The 20,554-nt window shown below is 37.8% G+C and overlaps 1 protein-coding gene across 1 annotated transcript in view; it reads right to left on the reverse strand.

Moving 5' to 3' along the window:
- Nucleotides 1-20,554, reverse strand: part of TBC1D32 (TBC1 domain family member 32) — a 124,886-nt gene that overhangs the window by 47,992 nt on the left and 56,340 nt on the right. The window contains exons 20-23 of the mRNA XM_080664101.1: nt 19,852-19,970; nt 15,972-16,088; nt 9,805-9,893; nt 607-729 (exon numbers count right to left, since the gene is read on the reverse strand). Coding sequence (XP_080520227.1) covers nt 607-729; nt 9,805-9,893; nt 15,972-16,088; nt 19,852-19,970 — 448 coding nt within the window. The remainder of the gene's footprint in view (nt 1-606; nt 730-9,804; nt 9,894-15,971; nt 16,089-19,851; nt 19,971-20,554) is intronic.

Below are 20,554 nucleotides of genomic sequence, written 5' to 3' on the forward strand. Positions count from 1 at the left end.
GAGAAAAGAGTTCCTCTACAAGGGGCACAAAATAAAATGTCTTGTTTAATGGGTCATTTTCTCATGCAAATTGAATTTAAAATTGATACAACTTCATGGAACCATTAAAAAAGTTAGCACTCGTGGGGGGGGGGCGGTTAGAGAGCAACCAAAGGACTTGTATGCATGCATATTAGCATAACCAATGGACACAGACACTGGGGAAGTAGGGGCTTGCCCGGGGTGGAAATGGCTGGTGGGGGAGGGGGTGTGAATCAGGGAAAAAGGACACATACATAAAACTTTAGACAATAAAAATAATAAAATAAAAGATTTGCAACAATAACAAAAAGTTAGCACTTAACTAATTTACAAACAAAAACTAAGTTAAATAAAAACTCAGAAAGTAGTACTCTGCAAGCCACCTTCAAGAATATCTATCCTAATCTTTCTAACTGTGACATTTATGCTTTAATTGCTTTATTGCTGTTATTTAAATCTGTTGAATTCAGATAGTCCAGAAACATTAAACAAACTATATAGAAAATCACTCTCATAACAGAGCATCTGTAAAGAAAACTGTTGTTATTATCATGTCATAACAGACTTTATTTCCTTTTATTTTACCTGTGGCTCTCAGAGGTCTCTAAGATATTTTCTTCTTGAGCGTTTAGTAAGATTTCAGACACTTGATACTGAGTCTCTAATAGAAGAAGGGTGTCTAGATTACAGCATACCACACTTAATAACCTATGTAAAGAGAAACAATAAAAAGTAGATTTTATAAAATATATCCTAAAGATTTAGACTTTCTTGGTGTCTTGAATATCTAATCATAAAATTAGAAATTTTAAGAAGGATCAAATAGTTATTTCAGATATATTTTAATTAATTTGAATAGCAATTGACTTCAAAAGTTTTTCTTATGAAAATATTATTTAAAAACCATGGGTAACTTCTACTCAAGTTTTTAAAAAAATTTAAATCTAGAAATAGTAAGTTTTTTTTCTCAACTGCTAGTTAATTTAAAAGTTAATTAGCAAACATCAGCAAATTCATAAAAACAGCAAATTGCCACCACTTCTTTCCCCACAATTAGTTATAAAAGGAATTAACAGAATGATTTTGCTACCAATCCCGGAACTGTTTATTAGGTGAAATGTCAATGGATAACTTTATAATTTTCAGGTCAATCTGAGAACACCTAAATACACTGCTCTACCTTAACATTAAATAAAAGAGAGGTAAACAGAAATCATGTGGCTCCTACTGCCATACAAGAAGATGCGCCTGCACCATCCATGAAATACTCTTGCCAAGAAAACTGAACCTGAAACTAATCAAACTTAGGAGGATACTCAGATGGAAAACCTACCCCTCTTTTGCACCAGTGGAAATACAGCACAGCAGCAGGCAGATCCCCAGTTCTACTATAGTTCTTAGTAGTAGAAGGAATAAGGCAGAACACGTAGTTACAGACAAGCCAATTATTAATTACTGGTTATTGGCTATAGAGACAATTATTAATAAATAAAACTGACTTCCTCCATGGTAAGGTCAGCGGGGACAGCTCATAAAGGGGACAAACACACACAAATAAACTTGGGGTATATTGAAAAATGTCAGCTAACCAATAACACCCTAACTTCTCTTCAACATGAAGGTTCAGGGAGAACCTAGCGACCTTTCTGTTTTCCTTTTTTTAAAATATGTTTTTCTTTATTTCAGAGAGAGGAATAGAGAGGGGGAGAGGGACAGAAACATCAGTGATGAGAGAGAGAATCATTGATTGGCTGCCTCCTGCATGCCTCCTACTGGGGATCAAGCCCGCAATCCAGGCATGTGCCCTGAGACTAGGAATTGAAACATGACCTCCTGGTTCATGGGTCGATGCTCAACCACTGAGCCATGCCAGCCAGGCCCTTTCTCTTTTCTTTGGGCTACTAATTTAGTGAACATGTAATGAAAATGACCCTCAATGACCTCTAGCTTATGATTTGAAAGAAGGCTTCTATAGGCTCTAGAACAAGCATGTCAAACTCAAAGGCTAACATGGGCCTAATAAATGAGGCATGCGGCCCATAGGCCGCGAGTTTGACATGCTTGATCTAGAAGGACAATGAGATGATTCAAGATGAACTGGGAAAAATTCAGAAAGCAAAAAAAATCTGAGCTGAATTTTCCTCATTACAGAAGGAGTAAATCAAAACTTCAACAAATGATGTTAAGACTTTTAAGATCTTACAAGTACTGGGAATAATGTAAAGCTTAGCAAATTTGATCCAGCAATAAATTAAAAGAAGAGCATATTGCAACCAAGTACAGTTCATTCCAGGAAGGAAAGAATAGTTTAATATGAAAACGTTTCCTAATGTAATTCATGGCATCAATATGTAATAGAAAAGAACCACACAGTCATCTGAACAGATGATTAAAAGCTATTTGACTTAAGATTCAACATCCACTCTCTAGTCTCTGTCCTCCAAAAAAGACTAAGTAAATTAAAGAAAGGTTACTTCTCTGATTTACAAATCTATCTCAAGGCAAGAGCTAAAAGCATTCCCACTAAGGTCATGAAGAAGGCAAAGTCATCCATTATTATTTAACAGTGTGTTCTAAAAATTTAAGCCAATGCAAAGAACATGAGAGAAAAAAAAAATAGAAAGGCATGCTTTCTGAAAAGAGATAATGATATCCATTACTAGAGGATGATAAAACTGTTTATTTGGAAACTACTTCGTCCATGACATAAAGTTAAATTTACTTAATTTTAAGAAATATTGGCTAAATACCTACTAAGTATCTACCACTGTTTTAAGTACATCACTGAACACACATGCACAAAAATCCAAGTCTGTATGGAATGCAAATACTAGAGGAGGGGCACAGACAATGCACAAAGTAAAAAGTGAAAGCTAAAACAAAAACTGGAGAAGTGAACATAAAGTTCTAACAAGGAGGCAGTGTGGATGAATACCTGCACGCAATTTTAAATAGGAGGGTTAGGAAAGTTCCTCACCAACGTGGCACGTCAGTGAGGACCTAAAAAGAATGAGGAAGCAAACCAGGAAGTGATCTGGGGAAAAAGGGTTCCAGGCACAGCAAGCAGCCTGAGCAAAGGACCTAAGGGGAGAGTACATCTGGCATGCGTTAAGAACAGTAAAGGGGGCCATACAGCTGAAGGGGAATAAATAACAAAGAAGTATGAGGAGGTGAGGCCAAAGTAATGTTAGGGGTCCAGATCACCCGGGACTCTGTAAGGCCACTGTCAAGCTTTTCTTTGATGGCGTGAGAAACAGTGGAGTAAGGCTTTATCCTAGGAAATGAATACAGGGTTGAGATGATCTGATTTGTATTTTACTAGGTTCACTCTGGCTGGGACAGAGGTAGAGAAACCAGTTTAAAACAAACAAACAAACAAAAAAGCGATAGCAATAATTTAGATACCATAGTGGTTTAACACCAGGTACTGTCAGTAGACTATCTGTTAATTAAAAGAATGGCTCTGTGGGGGAACCCCCACACCCCTGGTACTCATGCCCTTGTGAGATTCCCTCCTCTTGAGTATATGCAGGACTTGTGACTTTCCTCTGGTCACAGTATGTTAAGGTGACAGGATGATGTGATCACACCTTCTGCTGGCTTTGAAGAAGCAAGCAGCCATGTTAAGAAAATGACACGGCAAGAACAACAGGTTGCTCCTAGGAGTTGAGGGCAGCCTTCGACTGACAACTGACAAGGACTTCTTAGCTCTGGGCAGCAAGAAAACGAGACCCTTAGTCCTAAAGCCATGAGGAAGTAATTCCAACAATCTGTGAGTTTGGAAACAGATCCTTCCCTAATTATATATATGAATGAGAATTATGTAGGGTGACCAGTAACAAAAAAATAATTTATTTATACCAGTAATAACCAATTAAAATATTACCATGGAGAAATATATTAAAATAGCAAAAAAGATAATAAAAAATGCACAGGACCTATATAAAGAGAGCTATAATTTATCATTGGAGAATGTAAAAAAATTCAATAGCAAGACAGCACCTATCAGGATAAGAATATTAAATATTATAAAGATATACATTATTTTCCAATTCAGTTATGAATTTAAATGCACATTGTGTAATAACTTAAAAATGTAAGGTTTTTATAGAGATCAACAAAATACCTCCACTAATAACCTAAAATAAATCTTTAAAAGAAAATAATAAAATGAATGAAGATAGTGCCCTCCATGGTCCCGGATCTGTCTCTTGCTTCAACAGTATTAGGATGGAACACAGACGCCCCTTCTTCCAACCTCCAACCACCCTCCAGCGTCTTATCCAGTCACCACCTTCAGAACCACCTCCGGGACCAGCCAACACACCGCTGTTGTTTTTTCTACCTTAACTCCTTATTGCTGAACAACCATGAGCTCCCAAATTCATCCATTATTCCTCCGAGGTAGAGGCTGCAGTCAACCACCTGGCCAGCCTGCCTCTCTGCCAGGGGTGGGCAAACTTTTTGACTCGAGGGCCACAATGGGTTCTTAAACTGGACCGGAGGGCCGGAACAAAAGCATGGATGGAGTGTTTGTGTGAACTAATATAAATTCAAAGTAAAGGAGCGGAGGGGAGAGCAAGAGAACCCTCCACTCTTTCGGCTCCGCGGGCCAGATAGAACAGCCGAACGGGCCGAATCCGGCCCGCGGGCCGTAGTTTGCCCACGGCTGCTCTGTGGCCTCCCACACCTGCCTCTCTCTGGGCTTCTATTCCACCTCCACAATGTGGCTCTCAAGGGCATGGGCCACCTATTCCAAGAGTTGGCAGGGAAGCGCGAGGGCTCTGAGCATCTCTTAAGAGATGCAAAATATGAAGTACTTAACCATATTCTAAATTGGGGAGGCATATAACATATTTAGTCTCACGATAGCTCTGTGGGAAAGGTAGAGTTACACTCCATTTCATATATGAGAAAACAGAGCTGGAGAGGTTAAGAATCTTGCCTAACATCACTCTGGCAATGTGGTTTCAGAATCCATGCTCTAAACCACTGGGTGATGCTGCCACATACAGCAGGTCCTCGGGTGACGTCGGAGACCTGTCCCTACACGATTTTCGCCGTAAGTGGGAACCCACCTACATAAGCACATACGTCACTCACGTGGAGCACAGACACAGCAGTAATGAAGTGACACAGTAACACAAATTAAAAGAAAGATGACAACTCCTGACCTTTACTTGTGGTAAATAAATAATAAAAAACATAAAGCACATATGTACATACGTCAAAATGACGGAACTTTTTCTTTTTTTTTTATAAATAAATGGGAGATGGCGACGTAACCACTAAACAACATATGTCGAGTCCGACGTAACCCGAGGACTGCCTGTACTGGGGAATGTAACATACGGCTACAAAAGACATAAGACCTCTATGGAAAGAAGAACATTTTAACGACAGTAATTAAAGAACACAACGTAAATGGAGACATTTTCCATGTTTACAGATTGGAAAGCTCAGTATTATAAAGATGTCAATTCATTCACTATTGTTCTATAAATTCAATCCAAATAAATTAAAATTCCAGTGGGCTAGTTTGAGAAGCTGATTCTAAAATTTATGTGGAAAGAAAAGGACTAAAAGTAGCCAAGATATTTTTGAAAACAAAGTGAAATAGAATTTCTCCCTCAGTTATTATAAATTATTGCAGAGCTGTAGTAATTAAAATAATGTGATATTTATACAAGGATATATAGAAAACAGAATATTCAGATTTTTGTAACACACTAAAGAGTCATATATGTATGTATTGCAAAGAGATATGTAGCTGAGCTAATGTTCTATGTGTAGCAGAGTTGTTTATAATAGCCAAAACTGGAAAACCGGACATAACTCAAATGTCCATTAACAGCATAATACATAAACAAAACAGAGTATATTTATACCATGAAATATTATACAGCAATAAAAATAAATTCATTGAAATGTATGCAACATTAATCTTAGAAAACATAAGGCTACAGAGAAAAGGTCAAACATGACAGGATATATAGTCAATTGTACCAATAATATAAAGTTAAAAAAAAACAAAATTAAAATATATTGTTCAGGAATACATAACTAGGTAATAAAAATATAAAGTAAATAAAAAATATATATAATGTAAATACCACAGAAGTCAAAATTGTGGTTATCACTGGGGACAAGGGAGGGAGTCATGATCAAACAAATGCATAGTGCTAGTTCTCTTCATTTACTTGGTTGGGATTAAGTGGACATTTATTTTACAACAAATTGTTAAGCTATATGTTTATATTTTATGCAAGATTTACATTTTTAATATTTCATTTGAAAAATTAAGTGTTATACTAGGGTAGGTAATGGGGAAAGATATATCACTATACCCATAAGAAGTATACATGTATATTAAACCAATGAACAAATTCAGAATACTAATAAAACAATGCATACTTGAATATTAGATTATGCATAAAGATTCTTGTAAGACCTGATAACAACTAATGCCATTTAACATTAAATTATGCAATTGTATAAAAAACAGATCTTTATGACTCATTAATTATACCAGCATTATTTGTATAAGCTAGCAGCTAGTGTAAACATGAAAAGAAAAGTAACTTTAAGATAATTTTATTTCTTTAGCCTAACCATAATATTAAGGCTAGGTTTACAAAGTGAACAGATTATTTTATATACACTAATCTAGAAAAATGATGTCTTAAAATTTACGTATTACTGAGGCTTATAAGCAATAAATTGTAAAGTTCAATTTTTTTTAGTTCCAAACCAAATTTCCCCAAGTTATGACAAAAGATTCTGCTCCTTACTTCCCACATAAAGCAAGCTGTTTATATCAAGAAGTATTCCAAAGAAAGTAAACAATTATCTAAGGTGAATCCAAATTCATGGATAAATTAGATAAAATTTTAATGGTACATTTTTGTTCTTTTATGATCAGAGATAAAGTATTAAAAATAATTTAAACTACATTTATGTAAAGGTATCAACAGTTACACAGGCAAATTTCAGAAGTATTTGTGTGTATGTGTGTGTGTTTTTCTCAGGATACCGTTAGATTAACTGTGCCCTAGGTGGCATTGCTCAGTGGTTAGAGCATCGGCTCAAGAACTGAAGGGTCCCAAATCGATTCTGGTCAAGGCCATGTACATGGGCTGCAGGTTCCCCAACCCAGTCGGGGTGCATGCAGGAGGCAACCGACTGATGTGACGATGTTTCTCTCATCTCTCCCCTTACTCTCTCCCTTCCCCCTCTCTAAAATCAATAGAAGAAATACCCTCCAGTGAGGACTAATAAAAAAATAGATTAACTTTATCCCTGGCTGGATAGCTCAATTCATTAGCGCATCTTCCGGATGTGCCAAGGTTGCAGGATTTTGTGCTAAACATTAAGACTCAAATTGCTCACTGCTCTTAAAAGATAATATATACATATTAAGAATATAACATTAATATTAACTTAAATTGACCCTACAAATTTTATGATATAGTTATGTTTTATAAATATTATCAAATATATATATACTAATTAAGAGCTTCTTATGCACTGCAAAAATGCTCCTAAGATGTTTCATTGTATAACCCCAAATCATTTACAAACATCCAATTTATCCCTGTAGCACCACAGACAGCTGCATAAATTGTTGATGCTTCCCGGCAGACATCCCAGCAGACATCAATGTATCTTTGAATATGCACCAACAAGCATAACTAGCATAATCTAGAACAGTCCTGGGCTAGATTGTTCTATTATCAGTTGGTCAGGATGTGAGGTGCACCAGCTCACACCAACCACGTTGTGAGCCCTCTGTAGGTTCCCTGTCATTGCTGACTGGAGGAGAGCCCACCGTGCCCTAAGTGAGCCATGATGCCAAGAGTTCTGCAGTTGAGCCTGAGGCCCTGATATTAACAGGAAGATACAGACATTGTTCTGCCTCAGATGCAAAGGGCACCTCCCAATCTAGTCTGGAAATGGGCATTTTATATCACTGCAAAGCTAGATTTTGAAATACAACACACTGTATAATTTATTTATTTTTCCCCTCCCCCTCTTTCCAACTCGTTACCCCTAAGTGATTTAAAAATTGCAAAGTCATGATGTAAAGGTCGATAATTCCTTATCTTTAAACCTTAAAACAAAGAATTTAGAATTTTTCAGCAACAAAATATAGTACATGTGGACTCTGGATCAATACCTCAGAATCAAGCACATTAATATTTCTTTGGGAAAAGATGTTTATATTCAAATCTGTCAGGTTAAATAGAAACTATAAAGTTTTACATCATTTCAGGTAAGATTAGGTACAGATAGAAAAATACATTATTAAAAAAATTAGTTTTTTAAAACTTTTTCTGAACTTCAGAATTTCCAATCAGAGATTGTGGCACTTGAACCAGATAATGCCAGTAGGCAGTCTGACTCCACAGTCCTCGTTACTACCATAATGCATGACTCAACTACTTTATATATATCAACAATGGAATGGCAAACTTTCTAGTGTAGGATAGCTTGACTCCATTTGGATATTATGAGAAAGCGCCCACTATGAAAATTAATGTATTTTATTCCCAGGAGCATTTCACTTCTTGGATTGCTTTGTACATGACTTAAAATCCTATCGTTAGATTTTTTGCCAGAAGAATAATAAAAATACTATTCTATCAAAAAAATGCAGAAAAGGGAAGAAATTCATTCAATATATCAATAGCAAGAGGCCAAAATCTATGTTCTATCATTACAAAACTCAGACACATACTTGTTATGCAAAAGGAGGTTCTACTGAATGGATTTTTCCTAATATTCCTCATCACAGGTTGCTATATGATGTATCTAATGTCCTACACAGAAAGTTAAAATTTAATGTGAAATTCATTTAGAGATAAAGTGCACATGATCCAATGAATTATAACAGCTGCAGCTTTTTTCCTATCTTCTTTGAACTATTAATGAATGGTTAAATGAAGTGCAGCTATTAATGAAAAGTTTCAGTACAAGATCTATAATATATATGTTTCAGTACAAGATATATAATATATACTACTATCAGAGAATTCTCATTTTAGAAAATTAATTGCTTTATTTCTTAGATAGAGATTTCTCCCTAACACACTCCCTTCATGCCCAAAAAATTTATTTTGCTAGTAGAAAGAAGAAAAAAATCACAAATCTAGGAAAATTTCTTTAATTCAGCTGATTTTCAAGGTAGTAATTAGTAGATAAGGAAGCAAGTTATATGTCTAAATATGACCAAAAGATTAAGAATTTATGCATCTCTATGGTCCAAACAAACACTTCTACTCCCCGCCGCAACCCCAGCCATTTGAACATGCTAAATAACATCTTAAGAAACATACACTCAACCAGAAAAATTTAAAACTTGGGAAATTGAAATTACTAGTAAATAATATGATTAACATAAAAGAGCAGAATGTGGGCCTCAAGATAAATCAGGTTTTTCTGAGCCTCTTTCAAGACTATATTATGGCAGGAGTCCAATCTAATACCAACCCAGGAAGCCCCAGTTGACTCCTGAGTAATCTGAATAGTCTGCAAAATGTCTCTAGTAAATCTAACAAAAGTGGAAGACACTGTAATAATATAGAACCTAAATGTGGACAATGGCCTTAATATAAAAACCTAATGGCTATAATTTACTTCATGTGTAATATTACAGGAAGATAAATTACCTTTAGATATGCTTTAAAGTAGTTTATTTTAAATATTTTTAAAAGTATATAGAACATACTTTTTGCATGCTTTTGCAACACTGAAATATTTCTCAAGTAAAGCTTAGCACCTTACCTCAGGCCAAAGATGTGTGATTGTTCATAGTTGAATAAAGAACGGATCTTAGCTTCAGAATTCAAAATTATAAGTCTATCAATAATATCCTGAAAAAGAAAGCCTTTGAGTGAGACTGTGCTTGACTGAAACCATTTAAAGAAAATCAAATCAACAAATATTTATTTAGATTTGTGGTTCTCAAATTTGGCTTTACATTTTAATCACCTAGGGCAGTGGTCGGCAAACCGCGGCTCGCGAGCCACATGTGGCTCTTTGGCCCCTTGAGTGTGGCTCTTCCACAAAATACCACAGCCTGGGCGAGTCTATTTTGAAGAAGTGGCTTTAGAAGAAGTTTAAGTTTTAAAAATTTGGCTCTCAAAAGAAATTTCAATCGTTATACTGTTGATATTTGGCTCTGTTGACTAATGAGTTTGCCAACCACTGACCTAGGGAGCTATAAAAAAAAAATGTCCAAGTCTCATTCCTAAAGATTCTGAATTAACTGGTTTGGGTATAATCTGGACATTAGGATTTGTGAAACTTCCTGAAATAAATTATCTAATGTTTAACCAAAGTGAAGAAATACTAATTTATATTCCACTAGAGGTCCGATGCATGAAATTTGTGCAAGAGTAGGCCTTCCTTCCTCCAGCTGCCTGCACCGGCTTCCCTCTGGCACCTGGGACCTGAGCTTCCCTCGCAGCCCCAGCTTTGTCCGGAAGGTCATCCAGAAGGATGTCCAGTCTAATTAGCATATTATACTTTTTTTATTATAGATTCTAGCTTATGAAGCCAGTTAAATACTGATTAAACTGCTAAAAATGTAAATTACTTTGAAAAACAAATATGAAATCTTCAAATGCGAAGCATGAACAGATTTGAATAGTTTTATCTAATAATTATTTGAGATTTTATTAATATATAATCTCTGTCTATGTAAATCAGTGGTTTCCAACACTGTTTAAACATTGGAATCACCTAGGGAACCAGATGATAGGTAGGTAGGTAGGTAGGTAGGTAGATAGATAGATAGATAGATATCCAGGCTCTATCCTAGAACAACTAAGTTATTATCAGTTGGGGTATGATTTTGGCATTAAAATTCTTTTAAAAGCTCTCCAAGTTGTTGCAATGGATAGCCAGGCATAAACATCACCGATGCACATGTAGGGAAAACCTGATGACCTTCGTGCCACCAGTTGTCCCAAACATTGACAATTTCAGCCTACCACACAATTTTGAGCACTCTATAAAAGCCTTTCTTCCTATAATGCCCTCCTTTTGTATATATCTTTGGGTTCAGGCCTAAGAAATCCTATCTAATAAAAGAGTAATATGCAAATTGACCGTCAATCCAACACACAAGATGGCCACCACAAGATGGCCAGCAGGGGAGGGCAGTTGTGGGTGATCAGGCCAGCAGGGGAGGGCAGTTGGAAGTGATAAGGCCTGCAGGGGATGGCAGTTGGGGGGGGACCAGGCCTGCAGGGGAGGGCAGTTGGGGGGGACCAGGCCTGCAGGGTAGGGCAGTTGGGGGCTACCAGGCCTGCAGGGGATGGCAGTTTGGGGGGACCAGTCCTGCAGAGAAGGGCAGTTGAAGGTGACCAGGCCTGCAGGGGATGGCAGTTGGTGGGGGGGGGGGGGGGGACCAGGCCTGCAGGGGAGGGCAGTTGAAGGGAACCAGGACAGCAGGGGAGAGCAGTTAGGGGCGACCAGGCCGGCAAGGGAAGGCAGTTTGGGGGGGGGGGGACCAGGCCTACAGGGAGGGCAGTTGGAGGTGACCAGGCCATCAGGGGAGGGCAGTTGGGGGCAACCAGGCTGGCAAGGGAGGGCAGTTAGGGGTTACTGGGTCGGCAGGGGAGAGCAGTTGGGGGCAATCGGGCTGGCATGGGAGCAGTTAGGCGTCGATCAGGCTGGCAGGGGAGTGGTTAGGGGGTGATCAGGCTGGCAGGCAGAAGCAGTTAGGGGCATTCAGGCAAGCAGGCAGGCAAGCGGTTGGGAACCAGCAGTCCTGGATTGTGAGAGGGATGTCTGACTGCCCGTTTTGGATCGGGCCTAAACGGGCAGTCGGATATCCCTTGAGGGGTCCCAGATTGGAGAGGGTGCAGGTTGGGCTGAGGGACACCCCTCTCCCCCGTGCACAAATTTCATGCACCGGGCCTCTAGTTTATTCATAAACAAACAATTGTTTCTCAAATTGCTCATTTTCCTAACCAAGAAACTTGCTTCCCTCAAGTGTGTTTAAAATCAAAATAATTATGTGACCAATAGGGCAAAGAAGGAAGGTGTTGCTAGGGAGTAAAGTCACATAATATATACTGATGTCTATGTGAGTGATAGAACAAATGTTATCAAATAAACCATAGGCCAGGGAATGAGTTTGTTAGGAGGATGTAATAGATAGTTCAAAATCACATTTTAAAAATACTGATCAAAACATAGTAAAAACCAGATTGTATGTAAACTTACCTAGTAAAGGTTTACACCTGACACTTAGGAATGCATTTACCATTCTACAGATATCTTGTAAAAAATGTGTAAGTAATATTAGCACAAGAACTTACAATCATCAAATATTAAATAAACTGCCTTAATAATCAAGAATAAAAAGATTTGAGATCTTAAAATAATGTGTCATTACTGTCTGCTGCTTTAGCTGGACATTCCTTGTTTCAAACATTGTGAAAGAATACAATTCATTCATATCCCCAGCTTCATCTTTATAGTCTCATTACTTGCCCCACTGCTTTCTCCCTCTCTTTACTAACTTCCCCACTCTGACAGCCCTGATTTAGCTCTGGTGACAGAGCCACAGAGCTCTCCTTGACTTTGCCCAGGCACCGGGATACTATCAAGTAAGTAGTCCTTGCAGTAGACACATGGAGAAATTTGTATGCTATGTAGTTCTTCAAACAGTATTTGTTCAAATAGGTACAGACTTTTAGTGCTTAATATTATAAAATTTAAGAAACTATCTACTATCACTTTTTTCCACAGTTAATCTTCACAGAGTGATCTGGAATTGATCATGTATCACTAGCTTTCTTTTGCCTAAGAGGAGGGAGACTGCCATTAGTTCCGTGCATAGCAGTTTCTGAAAGGATTATTATAGATTTCTCTTTATTCATAGGGTACTGGTACAAGTGACTGAAACTGGAATAGTCATCTGATTACTAAATTCAGACTATTTAATAGCTAATGATACCTAGTGACTCCAAAGTTCTAGCTCTGAATCCAAGTACTAGATACAGTAAGAATAAAGAAATACAGAATGTATTACCAACAAGCTAATGGAAGAATAGATTACAGCCATCTATCAGTGACAATGCATTTTCAGAAAACAAATGCTAGAGTAAATAATTTCTTCTTCAAAGGGGATTGCATTGATGGATCACCACTTAGGGAACAGAACACAACTCCCGGGAAGCCTGCCTTATGGAGAACTTCCGTTTCTAAGCACTGCAGCGCGTGTCAGGGAGGCAGTCACCTCAATCAGCAGCTTCCCAGCAGCAAGCTAGTCCAAGAAAGGCTTGGGATTCACAAAAACAGTCTGCAACTCTGTCTTTTTTAAAGGATATTATCCAGCTTGAGAATATAGTCAATAAGCCTTAGGCTGAAATGAGACCAAGACTAGAAAAACAAAGAGGAATATCTCTTCTATATAACTAATACATCTGAGTGCCCACTCTGTGTACACTTGTCTCAATGACCATGTGTGTACCATCTGACCCCTTTCACTTAAGAAAGGGCCAAGTGAAGGGTGAGAGTGGCCAATCATAATGCCAACATCCCTGCACCTGCACTGTTAGGAGTGGCTAGTGACTGGTTAGTCCCTGAACATCCATAAACAAACTTGGTCTGTTTAAGGAGGTGCTTCCTTGGAATTATTCAAAGCAGGGAGTTTCTCTGTCCACTCGGCTGTTATAACAGAATCCCACAGACTGGGTACCTTATAAACAATAGAAATCTTATTTCTCACAGTTCTGGAGGCAGAGTAGTCAAAGATCAAGGTGCCAGAAGATTCTGTGTCTGATGAGGGCCTACTTTCTGGTTCATAGACAGTTAAGTTTTCACGTGGCAGAAGGGGCAAGGGGCCTAACGCAGAAGTGAGCATGACTGTGCATAAAGGAACCCCAGTTTTAGCAAATAAAATTGTAAATAATTATGAAGAAAAAAAGAAGGGGCAAGGGATTCCTCTGGGGTCTCTTTTTATAAAGCACTAATCACCTTCTAAAGGCCCCACCTCCAAATAGCATCACATGGGGAGTTAGGTTTCAACGCAAGAATTGAATATTCAGTCTACAGCAGAGCGGTGGAGGAAAATGCCCCTCTTCTGTTTGGAGGGATAGTGCGTTAAATCCTGACAGTGTTCCCACGCCCAAAAAAGATGTCTATGTCCGAATTCCCTCCCAGAACCTATAATTGTTACCCTATTTGGAAAAAGGGTCTTTGCAGGGTAAGTAAATTAAATTAAGACCATCCTGGGTTATACAAGAAAGACAAAGAGAGGTTTAAGGCAGAAGAGGAGAAGGCCTTGGGAAAATAGAGGCAGAAAGTAGAGTTATGCAGCAACAAGCCACAAAATGCTGCAACAGCCAGAAGCTGGAAGAGGCAAGGAAGGCGTCTCCCCTGGAGCCTTTGGAGGGAACGTGGCCCTGCTGACCTCTTGCTTTCGGACTGTGAGAGAATAAATTTCTGTTGTTCTAAGCCACGTGGTTTGTGGTAATTTGTTATGAAATCTCTAGGAAATTAATACAAGGGGAGAGAGTGAAGATGTCAATATGGAGTAACAGGTAGTCCCGTGTCCTCTCCCAGTGAGAATGCCATCTGGAGAAGAAGAGCTTACTAATGATAATTACAGTAAACAATTATTTAGCAGTTATCTGCCAGGCAGTGATTTAACATTTTATGTTTCACTTAATTCATTTAATTGTCACAACAACCCTCAAATAGGAATGTTATTGCTCACTTTTAACAGGAAAAAACTAAGGTCTAACTTGTCCAAGGTCACACAGCTTTTAAGGGAGCAGAACCAGAAATCTAATCCAAGCAGCCTGGCTTCAGAAAAAAACTTGTAACAACTACACTATGTAATGCCTTCCAATAAAGCCACAATGGAGAACACAAGACAGAGGGGAAGAGAAGTCCACGAAAGGAGACCACGCAGGAGAGACCAGAGAAGCCTGAAGGGAACCAGAAGCAGTACCACCATCACAGAGGAGAGGACAGTAAGGACTGGATCAACTGTGCCAAATGCCGCAAGGTGGTAAATTAAGTTCAAGGAAAGACGGGCACATAAATGGCTAATTATAAAACTACTTTAGAAACACAATGATGCAAGTAAGCACACGTCAAAATTGACACACTTCAAGGAACAGAGAATATAAAATAAAAGTTGAATGAAAGAGTACCTATTTTTATATTTTATTGATATAAATTATCAAAAATTTCCCAAAGTAGGGAAAGTTTTAAAAAATTAACATGTTTAGAGTTAACAAGAATTAAAAAGTATTTAGAAGAGCAAAACTGTGAAAAAACACCACCACACAGGACAAGTGACCATAAAAATAAAAAGTAAAGATTAATAATGGAATTTCAGTATTAACCAAATAATTCTTTACTAATGTATATATACATATTTATGTGTGTTAATCCAAAAAACTTACATCTAAGATGATGAACTAAATATCTCTGGATGATTAAAACCAGCCCATCTGGGAGCAAGATTATGAAATAAATCTCAAATTAAATAAATATGTATATACTGCCCTCATGGGGCAGTTAATATGTAGTTCATTAAAATATAAGGAGAAAACATATTGCACTCCTCGAATACAGCTTATTCCTAATTATCCTAGCCAATAAGAGAGCAGCACTGGTGTGACTAACAACATGGTAAGTCACTTAAAAATCATTCATACACATATGTTATTTGTGCCAAATCTCTTCCCTTGGGGAGTGTTAACGTTGTATTCACTCCGATAGGTGTTGCAACTGTTAGGTGGCCTGGATCAAAGATTCTATTGGCAGAAAATTCAGAAACTGATATTCCATGAGTAAGTAAATCAGTCTTTAAATGTGTTCCTTTTTTTCTGTGTCATTTTTTTTCTGTCAAATTGCTTTTTCACTACAAATCTCCCAAAGTATCATCTATAAAAGGGAAAAGTTAAAAGAAGATTACTTACAATAATACATGTGGGAACTTCACGAAGAGAATATTCTGCTTTATTAGGAAGATCTTGATTGCCGACCAGCTCATAAATAGCAGGATAAGATAACAAGGTCACCAACCCTAGAAAAGACTGGGGGGAAGGGGCAAAGAAGGAAAAGTCATTTAAACAGCTCATTTTCTTCAACCACATCCACAGAAGAATCATTAATGTAAAGTTTTATAGCAGTATGACTACAAGAATTTTTTAAATAAGCCAAATTAATCCACATAAGTGTGAAAGACATACATACATGATAAGAACAAAATAGTTAACATTAACAATAATGTGTTGACAATGCGTAAGAACGACTGTAATAGAACAACCTTGAAAGTTGGAAAATACTTTAAAATATCATGTATCTCTTGAAAAGTGTGGTTCTGAGAAAAAATACTGAATGATCCGTATTTCTCATTCTTTGCATTTGTTATATCTGATGTGTAAGAAAATACCAGAGAATAATACTTAGGATCTTTGGAGCAAGAAAATAAAATCTATGTATTCTTCACTTAGGTCACAAAGCCATCTTTATCCTTTAACTACATTCACTGGAAATCCAACTACCCTAATTGTAATTCATTTTTTAAAGCCATAGCTTTTCCTATCAAAATCAGCTCATTTTCTGGTGCACTCTTCCCAAGTTAATCTCTCTATGAAGTTTTTAAGCTTCCAATCTCATTTTGCCATATTCAAGACAACCTGAATACTTTTTCTCAGACCCATTTCATTCTTTGGATCCCCTGTGCAAAAGCCTGCAGTGGTTGCCCATCACTAAACATCAAATCTAAACTCCTTTCCATGATTTTCAAGGCACTTTACTAATTGACCCTCTCTTCTCTCAGTCTCAAAAGCCCATTATTCCTCAGCATGAAGTCACCACTTCAGTCAATCGAATCTGCCTGTGCTTTTTCTTTTTTAATATATTTTTATTGATTTCAGAGAGGAAAGGAGAGGGAGAGAGAGAGAGAAACATCAATGATGAGAGAGAATCATTGACTGGCTGCCTCCTGCACGTCCTCCACCAGGTACAGAGCCTGCAAGTGGAATCGAACCCGGGACCCTTCAGTCTACAGGCTGACGCTCTTTCCACTGAGCCAAACCAGCCAGAGCCCTGTGATCTTTTTCAACTGACTGCTACATAAACAAACTTTTCTTATCCAGGAACATGCTCCTCCTACCCTCCCACATACTCATTATTGCACTTCATGAGCTGTCACATCCTTTTTTTCTAGAAGGCTTTCCAATTAACTCTATCCACCTCTAGAAGCCCTATATTTTGCTAATACTTACATGTTAGTTTGTATTGTATTAATTGTACTAATTTGTAACTATTAAATTTCCTGCTTGTCATTTTTAAAAAATTTTACTAAACTCAGAAAATTTAAGAATCAGACAAATTGAGTAAACAAATTTTAGGTACAATATTTTACCATAAAAGCTAAAGATTTATGTTTTTCAAAGATAGCATTATCAGATTGAGGATTGAATCTGATGAGTTTTATAAATGGGTATTAAATTTTCTCAAATGCTGTTTCCACTTCTATTGAAATCATTGGATGAGATTTCTCTTTATTCTGTTAATATGGTGAATTAGAGTTTCATTTTAGAATGCTAACCGAATTTTGAATGGCTGGGATAAACACCACTTGATCATAATGAACGATCGTTTTACATATTGCTATATACAACTTGATAATATTTTGTTAAATATTTTAAGTCTATATTCATCAGAAATATTAGTCTGTAATTTTCTTTTTTGGTAACATTTGTCTCATTTCCATGTCGGGTTTATGCTGGCCTCATAACACAAGTTAGAAACTGATTTCTCTATCTTTGTTTTCTGAAAGAATGTGTGTGATTGGTACTCTTTCTCCTATAAAGTTTCACAGAATTCACTGGTGAAACTATCTGGTTTTCTTAGCCGGAGGTTTTTGATAACAAATACAATTTTTTTAACTAATATGTAGCAATTTAGATTTTCTGTTTTATATTAGGTCCATTTTGGTAAGCATATTTTTAAGAAGTCTGCCACTTTTATCTTAGTTGAATTCATAACATAAAGCTGATCATACTATTCCATTATTGTTCTTTAATATCTGTCCAATCTTCAGTGGAGCACAAACTGATACCTGTCCTTGGGCAAATATATCTGTTAAATGTAGAATCTCAAGCAGTACTATTCTCTTCAGCTGTATTGACTTCCCTCCATTTCTTCTCTGTTTATTGCCATTCCAAAAAAATCAACTTATTTTTACGTTATTTTTCCTGAGTTTGATTTTTAAGTTATTTTTCCCAAGTTGTGTTTTCTACTGGAGGGGACTAGTCCACCAATACAGAAAGCAGAATTTCTATTTTTTGTTTTAATTTTGATAATTTTATGATACCATTTCAATGAAAATTTCCCAGGGTATCATAAAGTCAAAGTCAGGAATCATCATTTCATTTTAGTAAAACTATGAGAACATGTTAGATATGTAGAAGCCATCCTAACATATAAAAAGCCAGGGCCATCTCGACCAAAACAACCAGACGGACAACCGAACAGCAGGCTGCGTGGGGCGACAAGGCCGGCAGGGTGGGTTAGTGAGGGAAAACCAAACGACTGAACAGCAGGCTGCGTGGGGCGACCAGGCAGGCAGGCGGGCAGGTGGGGGCGACCAGGCCAGAGTGGGGGGGCAGTTGGGGGTGACCAGGCCGGCAATGAGGCAGTAAGGGTGACCAGGCCAGCGGGGGAAAGGGGGGCAGTTAGGGGCGACCAGGCCGGTGGCAAGGGGGGCAGTTGGGGGCAATCAGACAGGCAGGCAGGTGAGAAATTAGGAGCCAGCAGTCCTAGATTGTGAGAGGGATGTCCTGGATTGGAGAGGGTGCAGGCTGGGCTGAGGGGACACCCCCACCCCCATGCACAAATTTTGTGCACTGGGCCTCTAGTCTATAATAATAAAAGCGTAATATGCTAATTAGACCGGACGCACTTCCGTCATTCCAAATCCAGGGCTGCGAGGGAAGCCCAGGTCCTGGGTGCCAGAGGGAAGCTGGTGCTGGCATCTGGGGGAAGGAAGGCCTACTCTTGCACAAATTTCGTGTATCGGGCCTCTAGTTGAATTATAATAGAACACTGAGGAGAGTTTGGGGTATTTTTGCCACATTATTCTAAATGATAGTATCTTCTCTCTGCCTACCCCTTCTTCAAATAATCCTGACAATTTTCTTTTCTTTTATTTAATCTTCTCCCGATGATATTTTTCCATTGATTTTTAGAAAAAGTGGAAGAAAGAGAGAAAGACAGAGAGAAAAATAAATGTAAGAGTAACACACTGATTGGTTGCCTCCTGCACAAGCCCCAACCAGGGTCCAGGCCACGGAGGGGCCTGCAACCGAGGTATGTGCCCTTGACTAGAATCAAACCTGGGATCCTTTGGTCCACAGGCCAATACTCTATCCACTGAGCCAAACCAACTAGGGCACTGACAATTTTCTATTAGATTTGAGTTTAAGAGCAAAAAGCTTTCTTGCTGCTTTTATTTTGATTGGTTGGTTTTTGTGTCAGGGGTTTTGTGTATTTGCTTGTTTTATAACATGCTCTGGTGTTTATTACTCTTTAGTAAGGAAGAAAATGTATAATAAAAATATTATGAAAAAAATCCTTCCAAAAATAACTCCCAGAGAACCGTAGTATTTCTACAATTCATGAAATTTATTGTGAATTTTTTTTTAATTTAGAAATGAATAAAAGGAAGAAAAAAAATTAGGAAAAGCTGCTAATTGCAACTGAATAAAGATAAAGTCTGGATAAATTAATTTCTGAGAGATACACTTAAAATCTGTACATTATTAAATAAATCAAATCATCTCTTACCTTTTGACAGCTTTGGTCAATAGGATCCACTGGAGTGGCTCTGGGCTGGGTTACTCTAACATCATCTTTTCCACATTCCAGATTGCTCCATAATTCAGCTATAAGTGCATTAATGAACCCTAAAAAGAATTGTTTTACATCATATTTATGGTATGCTATTTCTTTGGATTATGGAGGAAAGATACAATTATCCCTCTAAATAGGTTGGTTCACATTAACAAAAGATACATACTAGGTGTCCCGGTTAATAATGGCAGATGTTGTAATCAAAGAACACACGATAATTTCAAGAGAAACATCAAAAGTGCTTTATTCAAAGTAATGTCCATCGCTAGCTACACATTTCCCTCACCTTTCAGATAATTTGTGGGTACTGTCCCAATAGAACTTTTCTTGTTTTGAGGCAAACCATTCAGAGACCCAATTTTCCACTTCTTCGTATGTTTTGAAATGCTGCTCAGAAAGTGCGTGTGCCATCGATCAGAACAAGTGGTAATCTGAAGGAGCAAGGTCTGGTGAATACGGCGGGTGGGTTAATACTTCCCAGGCAAGATCTTTTAACATGTCTTTAACTGGTTTTGAAGTGTGTGATGGTGCATCATCATGAAGCAAAATTACTTTGCCGTGTCTTCTAGCATATTCTGGTTGTTTCATGATCAAAGCGTGGTTCAAATTGATTATTTGTTGTTGGAAGCAATCAGCA

The sequence above is a fragment of the Plecotus auritus genome, assembly GCF_963455305.1.
Source record: "Plecotus auritus genome assembly, chromosome: 4".
Classification (NCBI taxonomy): Eukaryota; Metazoa; Chordata; class Mammalia; order Chiroptera; family Vespertilionidae; genus Plecotus; species Plecotus auritus.